The 18143-nt window shown below is 46.1% G+C and overlaps 1 protein-coding gene across 1 annotated transcript in view; it reads left to right on the top strand.

Annotated features, from left to right (window-relative positions):
* Nucleotides 1-18143, top strand: part of NARS1 (asparaginyl-tRNA synthetase 1) — a 155190-nt gene that overhangs the window by 97225 nt on the left and 39822 nt on the right. Inside the window, exon 12 of the mRNA XM_086960444.1 lies at nt 1388-1501. Within this exon, the coding sequence (XP_086816570.1) occupies nt 1388-1501 (114 nt within the window). The remainder of the gene's footprint in view (nt 1-1387; nt 1502-18143) is intronic.

Here is an 18143-nt window from a genome sequence, read left to right as displayed (position 1 = left end):
GAGGAATCTGCGGCTAGAAGTCTCTATTAGGTGAGCTAGTTATTTAGCTTTGCTAACACCTTTTTTTCTAGAGACTCTTCTAGCTGCAGATTTCTTACCAATCTTCCCTGCATGCCGAATGAAGTGTAAAGGACAACTTTCTCAGGGCCTTAATGTTTCACGCCAGTGGTCCATTCTCAATGTGGCTTTGTGTTCCTGGCGTGGAATGTCACGAAAGTAACTAACGTTAGTGTGCCAAGATGGTGCCTATATAAGTACCACGTGTATCTCTTCTGTTGCGGACAACTCCTCCGATGCAAAGCTGAGCAATGCCACCTACCTGCGCACAGAGCTACTGCTCAAAAACCTCTGGATCCAGTCTGACATCTGGGGCATATTTTAAGGTAAGAAATCTGCAGCTAGATAGTCTCCACCAGATAATGTGCTAAAGTGGAAAAACACATCATACTGCTTTTGGAGTTATAATGGAAGAAGAACGAGCTCAGTTCAAAGTCTCATGAACCTAGTTGGCCTTTTATGGTCTTATTCCTTTTAACAGTTGTACTAACAACCTAAGTGATGGAGGTCAACCTTGTCTTCATCTGGCTGCGTAGATGGCCAGACATGTTGCTGCGCTTTCCCTTCCATGCATGATTTGAATGAAATATTATGTTTGTATTTTTCATTTCTTTGTTGTCGTTTGTTTTGTTCCCTTTTGCCTTAACCCCTTGCATGCTGCCGTGATTCTGCGCCTGTGCGGCACATTCCGATCGCGGGTACGGTCATGACGGCCGGGAGCCGTCATCAGCACACGAGCACTGTGTGCCATGACGGCTCCCAGACGTCATCAGCATGCAAGGGGTTAAGTTAGTGTCAATTTTTTTGTGGTTCGCTGTACAGCATCATGCTGATCTCATTTGTTTGCTGTATCAACAGTCATATTAAATATTTATAGTTTCTTAAGTTTCAATCTTTCGGTTAAAAACATCTTGACATACTATTGCCAATATAGCCCTGCTACGGAGGACTATAAGGCTATTAGAACATTCTGCCACTACAGGGCAGGATGTTGTCACAAATAAAACAAAGCCTTCAGGGGAGCGTGAGGGGAATGAAATCCCCTCAGGCTTCCTGAAGCCTTTGTTCACAGCCAGAGCTGTGAACAAAGAAACATTGGAATGTTGGAGCTCCGGGCTTAAACCAGCCATTATAAATCGGTAGCACTCCATTGTTTTCAATGGAGCTACCAACATTCCAATGTTCTAATAACCTGTATAATTTTTGTCCATGCTAAGTTCTACTGGGCGGACCATGTAACCTGGAGGAAAGCCATTCGACCAGGCCATATGGAGAATGCTGTTTTAGTCATAGTTTTGTCTAACCTAAATTTCCCAATCGTTTATTACAGGATTTTAAGGCCCCAAAACGCCCTTTCCGACGAATGGACTATTCAGAGGCTATTAAATGGTTGAAAGAGCATGATATCAAAAAAGATGATGGGACTTTCTATGAATTTGGTGAGGTATGTTGCACAGTTCTTTCTATGTAACACTGAAGTGAGACACAATATGTATTAAGAGCCATACATACACAAATGTATATTGTTTTACTGAAAAAGTGCATCTAGTTCATAATATGAAAGTGAACACCTAATTTAAAACTAAGTAGTGTTGGCCCATTTTTTTGCCTTGGTAAAGCTAAAATGTAGATCAAAAAGCTGCATTAGTTTGGGTATCACGGTCTGTGTAGTAAGGTACTTGTGCAACTAGCAAGTCAATGTTTGACCACTGAAAATGTGCTGATGTTTCAAGCATGTTTCTATTTTAGGACTGTGTGTTTCAACAAAGCCTTCATAGTGAATATGAAATACCCACCTACCTCATTTATATTACTGAATAAAAAAGATCCATTTTGTACTCTTTATCTGTTTACCATCTATGTGGGAAATGTGCCCAAAAAAGGTGGCAAGGTTTCAGTTTGCCTTTGTGGGCTTTCTTCTATTCCATTTAACATCCAAAGAACTAATCTGCCTGCAGGGAACTTCTTAATCTCCCCCCTAACCAATGGCAAATACTAAACATTTCAGATTCCTGTCCATATACACTCATAGGTTGAACATGTTAGGACAGTGCAAAAAATTGTTCAGTAGAGAACGCCTTCATTTCTGAATCCACTGCTAAACGGGTTCTGCAGAGTTTTGAGACAGTCGTTTGCAGTGGTGTCCTCAGAACTTACTCTAACCTCTTCTAGTTTTTATAACCTCAGAACCTCCTACTCATTTTCAGACTCTACTCTGACTTCTGGGTGTCTGATCTCAAGAGTATTTTGTATTTCCAAATGGATCTGCCCATCACTGCCCAGATTCATGAACATGAACATGATTGGAATCTGAAGCATTTTTCCATTATAGTTAAACTAAAGTACGTTTGGTGGCTGACCTCATCAAATGGAAGTACCTCCAGTTGTGGATTTATTTCATTTTGTTGTGAAATACTGTTTAAAATTGACAAAACCATACTCTAACAGATGGATATGGCACGTGTTACATATCTATACTTAATACATGTCTCAAATTTTTGCTAAGCTACTTATGCAATATAATTCCAAAGTTACTTCTACAGTCCCATCAATAATTACCTACAGAGCAAATTTCAGGGTGCTGAGATGTTGAGCCTTCTTGGAAATGTTTGAAAAACACAAGTTTTATCAGGGAAGGTTTAGGTATCCCTTTCATCTGTCTCTCTGACTCTGAAACTCGAAACCTGGAAGTGCAGTATAGAGGCAAAATGATCATGCATTCCTTAATACTTTATTGGAAAACCTAACACATGTTGCCTTTTAGAAGTGGAATCTAGTAGTGTGTATGTAGATGTGTATATATATATGTGTGTATAAATGTATATATTTAGAAAACAGTCTCCTCCGTTTCAAGCAGACCAGGGGATACAGCGGGGTTTCAGGAGATAATTTTTTGAGAATTATGGCATGCTGCATTTCGGAGGCGAGCCTTTTTCAAATGGCTAGGGTGCTTGGGGTTTCCATTTCAATGTGCTCCTCCCTTCATAATGGTGGGAGCACACCTGCACCAAACTAACTCTGAGAGCACTCACACAGTTCTCTGTGGGAGACCCATCATGCAGTTTGTCTGTAGCACTAATGTGTGTCTCCTTTAGCCAATTTTCCATAATACTCATAGTGAGTCTGGGCTATTGACAAACGTAGTCTGGTGGGAACCTTAGCGTTGTTGCTGGCTAATAAACAGTCTCAAGTCCACTACTTCCAGCCACAGGTTCCCGTTCGTCGCCTACCTGGATAAGACAGTGCAGTGACCACATCTCTCCATACAGTGATGGACTGTCAGATAACAGTACCTCAGCTTCCTACATATATGTATGTGTGTGTGTGTGTATATATATATATATATATATATATATATATATATATATAGTGTGTGTGTGGGTATTACCTACTGGCGGTTGCCAGTAGGTAGTTATAGTTAGGATTATTTTGTATTGGGAATTCGCAACATTCTATTGGGAATAACTTTGGCGCTGGTTGAGGAATCTGCCTCAAATTTGCCTTGTGGCGCTCCACTCATTCCCTGAAAGTTTGGGGGGGGATTCGTCAAGCGGGGGCCGAGATAAAAGGGGGGTCCCAAAACGTGTTTTCGCCATGTTGATCTCCATAGGGCGGTTGAACTCACTTTTAGCCCGAACGGCTGAATGGATTTCCACCAAACTTGGCAAAATTGTAGGGACTAGTAGCCCGATGTGCCTTTGCTATGTCTCAAGATATGTGCTCCAGTGGATTTTGAGTAATTTAGATTCAAAAAAATATATATATCTATAAGCGCGCACCGGGGCGCGCTGTACGCGAGCGGAAAGCTGATTGGCTCTTGGGTGTCTGTCAACATTCCAAACAGTCCGGAGCGGCCGCCATCTTGTGTCTCGGTAGGATCGAGACACAAGAGGTGGCAAAAACAAAGGGGGAAATGACCAAAAGGGGGCAGAGTAGACACCCCCCCCCCCCCCCCCCCTGACCCCCTAGGTTTGATGTGGGGGCCATAAATGGGCCCCACGGGGCAAAAACAATTTTTTTTTCCGATTTGCGCGGGGGGAGCGCCCGGTACGCGCACCGGGGAGCGTACCGGGGAGCGTACCATGGGGGGAAAAAAAATGACAGATTTGTTGAAAAAAGTAGCATTTTTTTATGAATTGGAGGTAGGTCTAAAAAGATCAGTTTTCTTTTAATTCTTTTTGTTGTTTTATATTTTTTTATTGTTTTTTGGAACACTTTGTACTTTTTTTGGCTTTTTTGAACAATTTTATATTTTTTTTGTTATTTTTATGGGGACAAACAAAAAACAGGGAATTGTAAACGGCTCAACTGGAGCAAAAAAAAAAAACAGGAAAAAATTAAGGTTTTTGGGGGCATACGTGGTTGTCACCAGCACGGTTGATGAGCTTAATGCTTTGCTCACCATACGTAATTGTTTTCCAACAAAATATACATACGATTTTATATTGTCCAAACTTGGGTTGTATGTTTGGAACCATCTCCCTTGCCTCTGGACCCGATGGAGTGGGTATCTTACTTTGGGAGGTGCTGGGAGAAGATTGGGGAGGGTTCCTGGCCATTTCTCGGACCTCTGCCCTAGCATAGTTGTTAGGGTGCCGGCGTTGCATGTGGCGAATCATGGTGTTGTTGCCAAAAGAGTACTTTTTGTTAGGATTCCCCCTTGAAAGTACAGTGCCACAGATTAAACAAGTAACCTTTGGCGCATTTACTTTCTTGAGGTCCTTTGGGATTGAAAAAAACTCCCAGACTATGTGCTCCTTTGGCTTATAGGTGGGAGTATCTTTTTGCAGGAACGTCCTCCTCTCCTCTTCCTCCTCCTCATCTCCACCACTGTGGTGTTGTGGTGGTGGTGGTGGTGGTGGTGGCTGAGATGCTCCTGCCGCTGCTGCTACTTTAGCCATTTTTCAGTCCAATAGGTACAGCTAGGTCTTTCAACAGGTCTTCTTCACTCAAAGTACAAAGTGAGAATGAGGAAAATAGGTGGGGGCTTTCATCATTAGGAAAACAAATGAAAAGAGTTATTTTCTGGTCACATGACTCTGGCTTTCATCATTTGGAAACTAAAACTGTTCAGAACCAATGAAAAGTGTTATTTTCAGGTCACATGACCCGACGCGCTTACGCTAAATTTGATTAGTTAACTGGCGTATTAAGTGTATCTTAGTGAATACATATATTAGCGAGTAATGTTTAAATATTTAAATATATGTATCAGTGTTTCCCTTTGTGTATAAGTGGCTGCATGGGTTGGTGAGTAGCTACGTGTGTGTGTGTATGGGTTATTAGATGTTTTTTTTGTATCAGTATGAGTGTGTATGGTTTGGTGGGGGTATTACTTAGCACATAGATGCTTCAATGACTGACTCACTGTTTGTATGTGTTTTGAAGACCGCATATGTGCAGGACTGTATGGGTGGATGAGTGTGTATATGTTTGTGTTAGTGAGTGAATGACTGTCTCACTAGTGTCTTTATCAGTAACTACATATGTTTTATTCTAGTATATGTGAGTATTGATGTATATAAGTAAGTATACGTGAGAGTGAGAGATTGTAAGAGTTCCTGTTTAAATAAGTATGTGTTTCTATAAGTGATTGTTTAAGAGAGTAAGTATGTGTAAGTTTCCTTAGAAGTAAGGTGGTAGTGTGTGTATAGCTGTATATGCAAATAAATGGATGTTCAATAGTTTATTTGTATGTGTGTGAGTAACTTTTGGATGACTGTCAGTGTGTAACAGGATGTATATGTGTATTACTACATATGATGAGTGAATATATGTATGAGTGACTATATAGAACTGTTGGTGAATGAGTGAATGTGTATATAGATGGTGGAATTACTGAATTGGTTGTTGTAACTGGTATGGGTATCTCCATTTTTTGAAAATGTTAGTTTCTATTTTTTTAAATGTGTTTCATGGGTTACATTACACTGAAAGGAGGTCTGTCAGTCTGTCACAAGGATGGTGTCATCAGTGATGTCATGAGTGATGTCACTGACCATGGCATGAGTGATGTAATATGTGACGTCATCAGCAGTGCATTGCAGGCGCGCTTGTTATAGTGAGTCCAACTAACTATAACGTGGGAATTTCAGTGGTTTTATGTCAGTAAAATTTCCAGCTAACTATAACTGGTGTGAAACCTATGGTTTTTTCAGTGAATTTAATAGTTTTCTTTTTTAACTGCTAATTCCTAACTGGAACTGGTTTGAAACCTATGGTTTTTTCAGTGAATATATATATATATATAACGCATTGCCACTCGTGCGATTTCTGCACTGGGAGGATGCAAATTGAAAAAATGCAATAAAGAATTGGATTTCAGTACCTAGTCTGGTTGTGCCACCCTTTCGTTTGAACCAGGCCAGAGAGTTAGTGTTTGAAGCAGCGTGGACAGACGTCATTGGAAAATCTGAAAAAAACAAAGGTTAAAGTAACTTTGGTAGGCCTTGTGATTATATAAAAACGATTGTTTTAAAACAAAGAAACTTAGAAATTCACCAGCTGGTTTGCTTAGCTTATAATTTGTGTCCCTGCCATGCACTGCTTATGACCTCACATATTACGTCATGACATTATTGATAACAACATAGACTTCATCTCTAGTTATAGCCGGACCACTGGAATTGCCACTTAATTGCCACTTAATTGATCATCTGCTGCATAGTCTGCAAATTATAACAAAAACACTTTTGTTTCCAACTCAAACTACTATTCATTTGCAAACTGTTTAAATGTTGTGTTAGAAAAGATAAACTGACTACATGCAACTACCTGTGATACCAACAGCGCATTTCAGCGCATAGCAGCGATTCACGCAGTAGCGTTTTTTAATTGTTCCCGTTTTGTATTTGATTTCATTTATTTTTAGCATTGTACCTTATTTTTAGCCTGCGTCGTCCTCTCGCCTGCACTGTAATTGTTTTTCACCGCGCTTTGGCTGGTCCCTGGATTCCCCGGTTCCTCCTGATTTTGACCTCCATATTGGGGGAAGTTTTCCTCGGACGCCTGGCGGCGCCATTTGTGCTAACAGACCAGCTGTCACAAGGACATGCTGGCCTGCATATAAAGCGACCCTTCTACGCGCAGCTTTCTTGCGCAGCGTTCTCGCCGTAGCGACGCCGGAGTCACGCCAGAGTCCAGCCCGTCTGCGCCCGTCAGCGTCCCGGAGGCGAACGGTGCGACGGGTTGGGCTGGTCTATCTGGATATCTACTCCAGCCAATATGCTTCGATATACGGCGGTGGAGCTCCGGTCCCTGCAAAAGGTAGTGTGCTCCTGTCACAAGGTTTTTCCTGGTCGGTATAAGGGTAAGAGGCGGTGTCCTGGCTGTGGGTGGTTGCCAGGCAATACCCCGGCCACTATATTTGACAGGGGGGCAGACAGGGTGAAGCATCTATGTCTGCTCCTAAATACAAGATCATTGAGCAGACATGCTCTGGATATTCACGATCTCCTGGTCACGGAAAAGCCTTTATGTCTGATGCTGACAGAGACGTGGTTAGGGCAGTCTTCTAACCCCGATATTGCCACAGCAATTCCCCCTGATTATAATATCTTCAGGCAGGATAGATTGAAAGGGAGGGGTGGCGGTGTGGCACTTGTGGTGAATAAACTGGCCACATGCTCTACTATTCCTATGGATGTAATCACTGGATGTGAATCTTTGGCCTTTTCCATAGCAATATCGCCTCACCAATCTTTTAAAGGGCTCCTAGTCTACAGGCCCCCTGGATCAATAGGCTCTTTTTTTGAAGAGCTCCAGTCAGTAGTCTCAGCATTGGTGTTGAGATCCGAGCATTGTGTATTGGCGGGGGACTTTAATCTCCATATGGATGATGGACTGGATGCAGACACGATTAAAATGATTGATGTTACGGCTCCTTTAGGCCTCTCTCCTTATCTCTTTGGACCAACGCATGAAAAAGGCCATACCCTGGATCAGGTCTTTTCCACTACCCTTATTGAGATGTCGGCACCTTTGCCGGTGCTCTGGTCGGATCACCGGCTGGTCAAATTTCATGTGCTGGGTACAAAAAAACCATCTAGTGCTGCTCTTCGGCAGCCGTGTCAAGCACCTAGGGCGTATCATCGGGTGACTCCGGAAATGCTGACACAGGCATGTCTGGATCATCCCTGTCCTATGTCAGGAGACTTGGAAAGGGATTTAGAGTCTCTGCAAGCATGGCTGACGGACAGGCTGGATGACCTTGCCCCTGTGATGGCCCCCCGAAAAACCGCTAAACGGGTCTCTGCTCCTTGGTTTACTGAAGCACTGGCGGCATCGCGACGGCAGTGCAAGGTTGCAGAGAGGGCTTGGCGCTCACAGTATGATTCCGCGGCCAAGCTTGCTTACAGGACGTCTGTCAATGTTTACCATCGTGACATCCTCCTTGAAAAAAAAGGTTATTTTGCAAAGAGGATTGAGACTGCCGCCAACTCGTGCAAAGAGATTTTTACTATTGTGAGGGAATTTACGGACCCACGCACAAATTCGACCCAGGCAGCTCCTTCGGAGACGTGGGTAAGTGCCCTTGCCAACTTTTTCACCACCAAGATAAAATTGATCCAGGACTCTTTCCCCCTGAGGGTGGCTGGAATATCTCCCAGCACTGAGGGCGGATCAGATTTAATAGCTAGTTCGGATCCGGTTTTGGCAGAATTTCCGCCACTTTCAGTTTCCACGTCCTTGGAACTTATGGCCAAACTAAAATCCGGATCGCCTCTTTACCCGTGCCCTGCCAAATTTTTGGCGAAAGTGGCGGAGGTCATTAATCCTTTGGTGAACCCCATTCTGAATCTTTCTTTGGGTGTGGGGGTGGTCCTGCAGGCTTGGAAACAGGCGATGATCATTCCTCTACTCAAGAAGCCTGGTTTAGATCCTGAGGTTCTCGCCAACTACAGGCCCATCTCTCTCCTGCCTGCTTTTGCTAAGATCTTAGAGAAGCACGTGCAGACTGTGCTCTCCAATTTTTTAGAATCCCACAATTCGCTGCATTCCACCCAATCCGGCTTCCGTACCAACTTAAGCACCGAAACGGCGCTTTTGGAAGTGACGGAGGCAATCAAGGAGGTACTGGATTCAGGAGGCAAAGCTATGTTTGTGATGCTTGATTTGTCGGCGGCATTTGACACCGTCCCCCATGAGGGTCTCCTCGCCAGACTTTGAGATCGGTCTGAGGGGGCCGGTGCTCAGCTGGTTTAGATCTTTCTTGGCTGGCCGCCGACAAACGGTCTGGGCCTCCCCTTGCTCTGCCGTGATGCCGCCATTGGGAGTCGGAGTCCCGCAGGGCTCAGTGTTGAGCCCGACTCTCTTCAACATCTTTATGACCCCTCTGGCGGCACTGGTGGAGTCTTTTGGGGCCCTGATCGTATCCTACTCCGATGATACCCAGCTCCTCTTTACGTGTGGGAAGGAAGCAGATTTTGACAGAGAGAGTATCCATGGGTGCCTTGGGACTGTTTTTAACTGGTTCCAGCTTAACAGCCTCAAGTGCAACTCAGATAAATCTGAGGTTCTCTTCTTCGGTTGTCGGTCTGATCCAGATTGGCAGGAATGGTGGCCTGTCAACATGTTTCCTCCAGCAGGCTCTTCCCAGCTAGCCAAGAATCTGGGGGTCAGGATCGATAACGGCCTGACGTTGAGATCGCAGATTCTGGGCGTAACGGGTACATGTTTTTGCCTCCTCAGGATGCTCCGCAAGTTTCTTCCTCTGCTCCCGGAAGATCATAGGAAGATTACGGTTCAGGCCTTAATTGGCTCAAGATTGAACTATTCCAATGTCCTTTATCTCGGCCTGCCGGAGTATCTCTTGCAACGGCTGCAGGTGGTCCAGAACTCGGCAGCACAGGCCATCTTTGGCCTCTACGGGCGAGCCAGAACCTCTGGCCTCCTTCATTGGCTGCCTATCCGGAAGCGGATAGTTTTCAAGGCCTTGACCTTGGCTCACAAGGCTCTTCACGCTTCTGGAGCGAAATATCTTCAAAAGAGGCTAGCCTTCTACCATCCTGCCCGATCCCTGAGATCCGATCTTTGTTCCTCGCTGTGGTTCCTCAGGTAAAAAGGGCACGCATTGGGGGCCGGTCTTTCAGGCTGTTGGCGCCACAGCTATGGAACACTCTGCCCCTGTCCCTGCGTAGCACCTCCAACCTGTTAGCTTTTAGGAAGGGCCTTAAAACTTGGCTTTTTGCTCTCTAGATATGCTCTTTCTTTTGATTTCTGGTCCCTTTTTTTTTGCCCTGTTGTGTTCTCTGTTTCAGGTTAAAAATAAAGGCGCTGAGACACTCCTAGGAGTAGCCGAGCGCTATAAAAAAATACAGATAACATAACATAACATACAGCGTCACGATGATTGTCAACTTTTGAGTGACTATCTCAAATCTAGATAAACCCTCAGAGCCCGAGTCCTCGGTTAGCGATCCAAGGAAACATTCAAATACTGACCAGTCTCTTATTCATAATCAGTCTAGTAGAAAGACATGCTCCTGTTGGCAAAACAGATTAACGATGCATTACAGTTCCCCCACGGGATATTGTCATTTAAACCTCGTAGGTGAGTTGAGAGACGGTACACCCACGGCTGTTCTTTTTCGAATAATGATTCCTGCATTCTGCGCTAGTGTGTACTTATTCTACTACTGTCCATCTGATGTCATTTGGATTATGATTTGCTTCAATGTAATGAGCAGTAAGTTTTGTAGTGTTCTTATTGCATCTTACATTACTGGGATGTTCGCAGATCCTTAACTTAATGCGTCTTGTCGTCATTCCTATGTAACGTAGTCCACAGGGACAGGTTATTAAATAGACTACGTTACAGGAATTACAATTTGTATGTTGTCGTAAATGCCAGATTTTTCCTGGTTCCAAAGTCAAGGTTTTTGTTGAAGACTTAAGATGACAGACGCTACATCCACCACAAGGGTGGTGGCCCAGTACAGGGGGGAGCCCCCACGCATTTAGCACAGTATTTTCCATCTGTCCGGACATTGTTGTTGGTCGTGTATGTACCAATGAATCTCTTAAGCTTCTCGCTCTCCGATAGGAGAAGAGAGGTTTATTCCAATTGTGGCTGTTACTTATAAGGATAGTCCAATGTCTGTTTATACACCGACTCACTGTGTTTGACAGACAGTTGTAGGTTGTAACGCATGTTAGAGGAATATCATCATCAAGGGTCTTTGGATTGTCTTTTATTAAGGCCTCCCTTTGTTGGTTTTTTGCCAGTTTACAACTTTTTTTCAGAATCTTCTCAGGATATCCCCATGTTTTCAGCTTGTTTGTCAGCTCCACTGATGGATCTTTAAAATCTCCTATCTCACTGCAGTTGCGTCTGAGACGCAAGTACTGGCCATACGGGAGATTTTCTCTAAGTGGATCAAGCATCTAGACAGGTGATCCTCAAGAATTATCTTAGCATGCTATTCTCGCTCCTCCATTCAAGTGTGCCCCACAGTTCTATTTGGCGCAAAGGACCTGTCAAGCATGGTCTGACGCTATGCTGTCAAAAGGAGGCCCACAGCCCTCACCCTACATATTCTGTAGGGTTCAGAGGAATACTCTATCCATTCAGTTCAGCATAGCCTGCTGTTTGCTTCTGGGAGGCATTTCATACCTGTTCAAGGCTTGAGCACAGGCTGAGAGATGGCAGAGACATATGCTAACTAACCTTCTGACATTTCAGGCAGGTAAAGGATATCTTTCCAAAAGTAACTTTTCCTTAATATTTATTAAAACTCCATTTCCCCACTGAATTGAACTATTAAAAATAGTATTCTAATTATTTTTCTGATTGTCCCCTTTCCAGAACTATTAGTTTGATCTGTTCTCTGTTTTTTGGCATAGGACAGCTAGGCCTGCCACAGTGAAAATAGCTTTTAGTCCCTTGTCACTGTACGGACATGGTAACCATTATTTTCCTGTCACAGTGGATTATTTGAACATGTCGCACAGTTAGTGTTTACTACAATAGATGCACAAGGGAAGCCTGGAACCATGCTTGCACTGCAACTATAGTTGATGACTCAATAGGTCCACTAGTGGCATTTGCCTGCCAGACCCTGGGTGCACCTTTTATTCCATATACTAGGGGCTTACAGGCATGCTAAATGTGCCAAATCGGAATAAGCCAATTTAACCATGGTTAAAGGGGGAGTGCAGGCACTTAACTCCTGGTTAGCAGGACATACTTATAATGCAGATTTCCTACACTCCATTTTGTAGGAGCTCTGATGGACACGGTTCTCTTCCAGCGTATCCTCATCAATAGTCATAAGCACTGAATATTCCCGCCCATGTGCGGGGACCCCGGAAATAATATAACCATTATATATGGAAATCGTATGCGTATGTGTATATGTATGTATATATGTATATGTATATGTATATATATATATATATATATATATATATATATATATATATATATAGCTAGATATACACACACAACTCTGCATATATGTATATAAACATATATAATTTTTTCTCATACCAATGCAGCTCCCAATAGGAGGCTAAACAATGTAATTACACACACAAAGACTGTATTTGCCAATATATAAAAACACAAGAGGGCATGTAGCACTTGAACTCTGTTTTTAATGAGTAAAGCACTTATAAAGAGTCAAACTGCAAATAAAGTAGACCTTGTTAGCCTAAGGGCTGCACTATAAACCAATAGCATAGAAAATTAAAGCATTTTCAACAAAAACTGGCAGAAGCTTCCCATCAGGCCTCAGGGGTGACAGTTAGGTCAGTTGTTCTTTCCGGCTCCTTCACTCAGGACCCTGGATTTTCAGCTCTTCCTTTTTTTTGACTTTTTGTGAAAAATATCTTACAACATTCTAGTTTTTCTGCTTTCACTCGACGTCTTTTTGTCTTCGAGTGCAAGTGGCACCTTTTTTGTATGCCACAAAGGGTTTATTTTCTTTAAAAATGCCTTCTTTGTTTGACGCTTGCCCTTCCTGTGGCAAGAAGAAAGCCAGAAATAGATACACACCCTGTGTGTATTCTCTGCCTCCCTTAGACTCACTCTTCTAGCAGTTGCCACCATTGTAAGAAGTTGTCGAAGGACCATCAAGGACAGGGAGAGGATTCGACTTTATGGCCTCTCTGAAAGAGGTAGGTCTCCTGTGAGGCAGCAGAAGAAGAGAACCCGGTTGCCGTCGAGAGGAAAAGTCCCGACCTGTTCTCAGTCGGCGTCTGGAACGACATCGAAGCAGCCAACAACTAAGAAATCGGCGTTGAGTCTTCGGTGAAGCCGGCTCATCATCAATCAACATTGAACTCATCGTCGACGAAGGTAACAAGTCCTCCGTTGGCATCAACCAGGCAGTGCGCAACGTCGAGAGAAAGATCTCCGTCGACGCTGGCTAAGCGATTGAGGTCGAGGCACATCACTCCGTTATCGCCTCATTATTGGTGATCGACGCCGAGGCACATCACTCGTTAGTCGCCTTATCGTCGGCGATCGACGTCGAGGCACCTATAACCATGCAGGGGCCTATGATGTATATAGGATTAGCACAGTTGGGATTAGCTACGAGTCACCTGATAACAACTGTAACACTAATGCCCGAAATGCTCTGGGCTTATACCCTGTTTTTTATGTATGTTTTCCAGCCCTGAGGAACTCGCTGGTGTCTTGTCCCAATTGACGAAACATGTGTTGGCTGAAGTCAGAACAAGAAAATAATATTAAATGACTTATTCTATTATTGCATTTGTCGTGAACTCCAAGTGATTTACTTGTCATAATCTGTATATTTTGGTGTGCCTGGGCCTGGTACGACAATGAGGCACAGATCTCCATCAAGATCAGTTCAAAGATCTTCGACGTTGAGGCACAGGACACCTCCTTTGGCATCAAGGCAGAAGTCTCCATCGAGGTCAGAACAAGGCTCTTAAATGTCGATTAGGCACACTCCATCATCGACGTCGAAACAGAAATCTCCGTCAAGATCAGTGCAGAGAGCTTTGGCGTCGAGACAGATCTCCTGCAGCCCATCGCCGGTCAACGTTGAGGTTCCAGTCTTCTGAGAGGGGGCAGCGGATGTCGAAGCATCACACTCTGCCTGCGTCTGGTGGACGTTCGACGTCAAAAGGACGTTCTGCCGCAAGGTCAAGTCCACCTTCCAAGAGGAGAAAGTCCACGTCGAGGCAGATGTCTCCGTTGAGACTACAGTCTGTGCTGAGGTGCTCCAGATCAGCGTCAAAGCACCCTTCCAAAGAAGCCTCACCTCCACTAAGCCTATCATCATCAGTGATGCCTAGAATAGGTTCTTCCAGTTCTCACTGAGGATCAATGTCAAGATCTCCGGAGGTGGTGATCTCGACGTCCAGCATCAGGGGGACACCAAGATTCCCCAACCAGTCCTGCACATGAAGAGGTGAACTCTCTCCCTCCCGCACAATCTACTAAGGGGCGAGAGAGGCACAAATCGCCTTCCATCCATCTGTCACCTCAATGGAACAGGCCGTTACATCACTGGTCCACGGCCACAGTCACAGCGGAGCAACATTACTCGAGCCCTCTCCACAGATCTCCTTTGGGTCGTCTAGCACAGGCTGTGGATAGAGAACATTCTCCTTCAAGGGCCAGAGCTCGCAGCTACACCCCTGCGCACTCACACAGAAGGAGATCTAGATCAAGAAGCAGGAGAAGAGCACACAGATCCCCCAACTCCGTCCTCTTCTTCCACTCGTACGTTCCATAGACTACTCGCCTACTTTGACCGACAGTCTGCCGTCACGGGTCTCTCCGGTGGACGATGTCTACACGTTTCAGGACATTTTTGGCAGAAGGGGCGACAAAGCTAGGTATTCCTATACCGACTCGCCAAAGTAAGTCCTCTGTGATTTTTGATACTCTACACCAGAGAGCAGCATCAAAACCTCTGCTACCATTGATACGAGGTCTCTAGAGCCAGTGATGGACATCTTTCTCACACCGGCGAGTGTTAAGACCGCTCCAGCGAGAATCTTAAAGAACCGTTCACCAGAGGACGATCCACTCTTCCTTAGAGCTGATCCTCCCCCGGATTCTGTCATAATTGCTGCGGCAAAGAAAACCCATGCTGTTGCATCCTCCTCTACTGTTCCACCAGATAAGGAGAGTAAGACCCATGATTCATGGGGTAGGAAGGTTTATGGCACTTCAACCTCCATGTTGAAGGTCTCCAACGCATTGGCTCTCCTGGGCCGCTACGACAGATCTCTGTGGGACTCACTGCAGAGATTCATTAAAAAGTTGTCGCAGGAAGATCGATAAGATTTTTGAGGAAATCTTAACAGAAGGCAGTCTGGTGTCTAACCAAGTTATTAGCGCTGCGGCAGATGGGGCTACCCTTTCTACTCCTGCGTATGCACTTAGTGTATTCGCACAAAGAACATCTTTTTTTTTTTTTTTTTTTTTTTAAAATATATTTTTATTGCAGGAATCAGTACATTTTTACAAAGTGACCAGCATTATAAGTTCAATCAAAATTAGTAGAATACATCCCTCCGTCCCCCAGCAGGATGAACCATTACACAGCCATTTAGCCCACAACCCAAGGGTCGGGCGGCGATACCCAATGGGGACTCAACAGGAAGTCGAAGCTGGTCCGGATGATCCACTATCCGTCATCTGCTTTTCTAAACCATCCTACAAAGAAAGCCAAAAGAAACCCCCCCCTCAAAACACTATGGACCAAACCAAACCCCCCCCCCCAACCCCGCCATCAGTGCACGGTAACAGCCGTAATAGGATCTGTGAGAGGACCCATGAGGAAAGCAACAGACATGTAAAGTGCAGTCGTCTATCGGGACTCGGGGCGAGCTGAATCTTCACTTTCGGAATCGCTGGGAGCGCAATAATCCCCGAGGGCCTGCACTAATGTCTCCCATTCTAGCGCCGCCTCCTGCGCCTTCTCGTTGTGTTGTCTCCTAGCTAACTGGTACCGCAGCGTGCTTTCCCCCGCCGCCCATTTCAAGAGTTCGCTGTGCCATCGGGCCCCCGTTGGACCAACCCGTGCCTTCCAATTCCTGGTCACCTCCCGTTTAGCAAGGAGAAGCCCCAGATCAATGAATTTACTAGTGATTTTATTTTTGGGGGTATGTGGGAACCAGTGCAGGAGCCCCACTGCCGCATCAACCGATAAGGATCTCCCCGTTACCTCCTCCAGGGTATCCCCCACTTCCAGCCAGTAGGAGGACAGCCCCGGGCAGGACCACAACATATGAAGAAGGTCTGCATCAGGCGCCTGGCACCTGGGGCAGTCCGCGGAGTCCGTGGCAAAATATTGGTGGATCTTCGCCGGGGTCAAATATGCCCTATGGAGTACGTAGTAGTGGACCAGTTGAAAGCGGGCGTGGCGTGTGCCCTTCCAGGCCCGCCTCATGAGTTGGGACCAGGTCGTCTCCGGGATCTCCTTTCCTATGTCTCCCTCCCAACGGGTTCTTAAAGTAGTGAGGGGGGCCAACCCCTCATTGAGCAGTCTGCCGTATAGGCAAGTGACCGCCTTAACAGTTCCCGCAGACATCATAACGTACTGGCACCTCGGAGAAGTAGGAGGTTCCTCCTGCCCGTGCTTCCAGTGCGCCTGAATCGCTCGGACCAGGGCCGAGTGCAAAAGAAAATCACCGCGAGGAACCTCGAAGCGATCAATGAGCTCCTGAAAGGGCAAAAGCGCCCCGTCCTCATAAAGGTCACCCACCAACTGTAGGCCCGCGTCCTCCCAATCCGCTAATCGTGACCAATCACCGCCATGAGGCAGGGCCGTCAGCATGCCCAGAGGTATTTCGGGTGCATACGGTATCCGCAACTGGCCCCGGGCGTGGGCTCGGTTCCAACACAAGCGAATGGTCTTCTCTTCAAGTGTCAAGTCCTGCAAGGCCAAACGCTGTTGCAGCGCTATGAAGGAGAGAACATGCCTAGCTATCCCTGTGCCCCTCCTGTCCTCTGGGCCTCGTAATTCCCTGGCGACCTCCTGGGTGAAAGTCTGCAGCTGCGCTGCCAAGTAATACTTTTCAACGTCCGGCACCGCCAGCCCACCCTCAGCTTTCGGCCTCGTCAGGGTCTTGAGGGCCACTCTTCGGCGGCCCGAACCCCAGAGGAATCCGACCACCATTGACCGTAACAGTCGAAATGTGGCTGGCGGGATCCAAATCGGCAGCGCCCGGAAATAATATAGCAACCTGGGAAGCGCCACCATTTTAAGCAAAGCGATCCGTCCAGCTACCGAGAGCGGTAGAGTAGCCCAGAAGTCCATGCTACCACGCAGCGCGCGAGTGCTGCGAGCTATGTTTCCATCCAGGAGGTCTGACGGTTCATGGTAGACGTATACCCCCAGGTACTTAAAGCAGTCAGGTTCCCACCTGATCTCTCTACTGATATCAGGGCTAGGTGTACCCTTACGAACCGGGAAAAGACAGGTCTTAGCCCAATTCACCCGAAGGCCCGAGACCTCCCCAAACGCCGTGAGCGCCGTCGCAGCTCCATTCAGGGCAGCAACCGGGTCCTCAAGGAAGAGCAACAGGTCATCAGCGTACAGCGAGACATAATGTGGGCCCGAAGGCGTCCATAAGCCATTATAGTGGGCTCCCGACCGGAGTAGCAGCGCCAGAGGTTCCACCGCTAACGCGAAGAGAAGCGGGGATAATGAACAACCCTGTCTCGTGCCTCTCTCCACCGGATATTGCGAGGAGATCAGCGGGCCTGCCCGTACCCTGGCCGACGCCGAGGTATATAGGACCGTGGTCCATCTGACGAAACCCTCACCGAGGCCGAATCGTAGTAATACTGTGCGCAGGTAGTCCCATTCCAGGCTGTCAAAAGCCTTCTCCAAATCTACCGAGAGGACTACCGGGCATGGGGCGTCCACGAGCGGTTCTCCCAGCAAGCGGAACAGCCTACGGATGTTCATGGTCGTGTTTCGCTTGGGGATGAATCCAGCCTGGTCCTCATGCACCAGAGCGCTCATGTGACCTAGCAATCTCGATGCCAAGATGCTGCTCAGTATTTTATAATCGACCGTCAGCATTGATAAAGGACGGTAGGACGCTGGATCGGACGAGTCCCTTCCCGGCTTGAGGAGGGGAACCACTAA

The sequence above is a fragment of the Lissotriton vulgaris genome, chromosome 3_1 (genome assembly GCF_964263255.1).
Source record: "Lissotriton vulgaris chromosome 3_1, aLisVul1.2, whole genome shotgun sequence".
In the NCBI taxonomy this organism is placed as follows: Eukaryota; Metazoa; Chordata; class Amphibia; order Caudata; family Salamandridae; genus Lissotriton; species Lissotriton vulgaris.
This window is presented reverse-complemented; position numbering and strand designations above follow the sequence as displayed.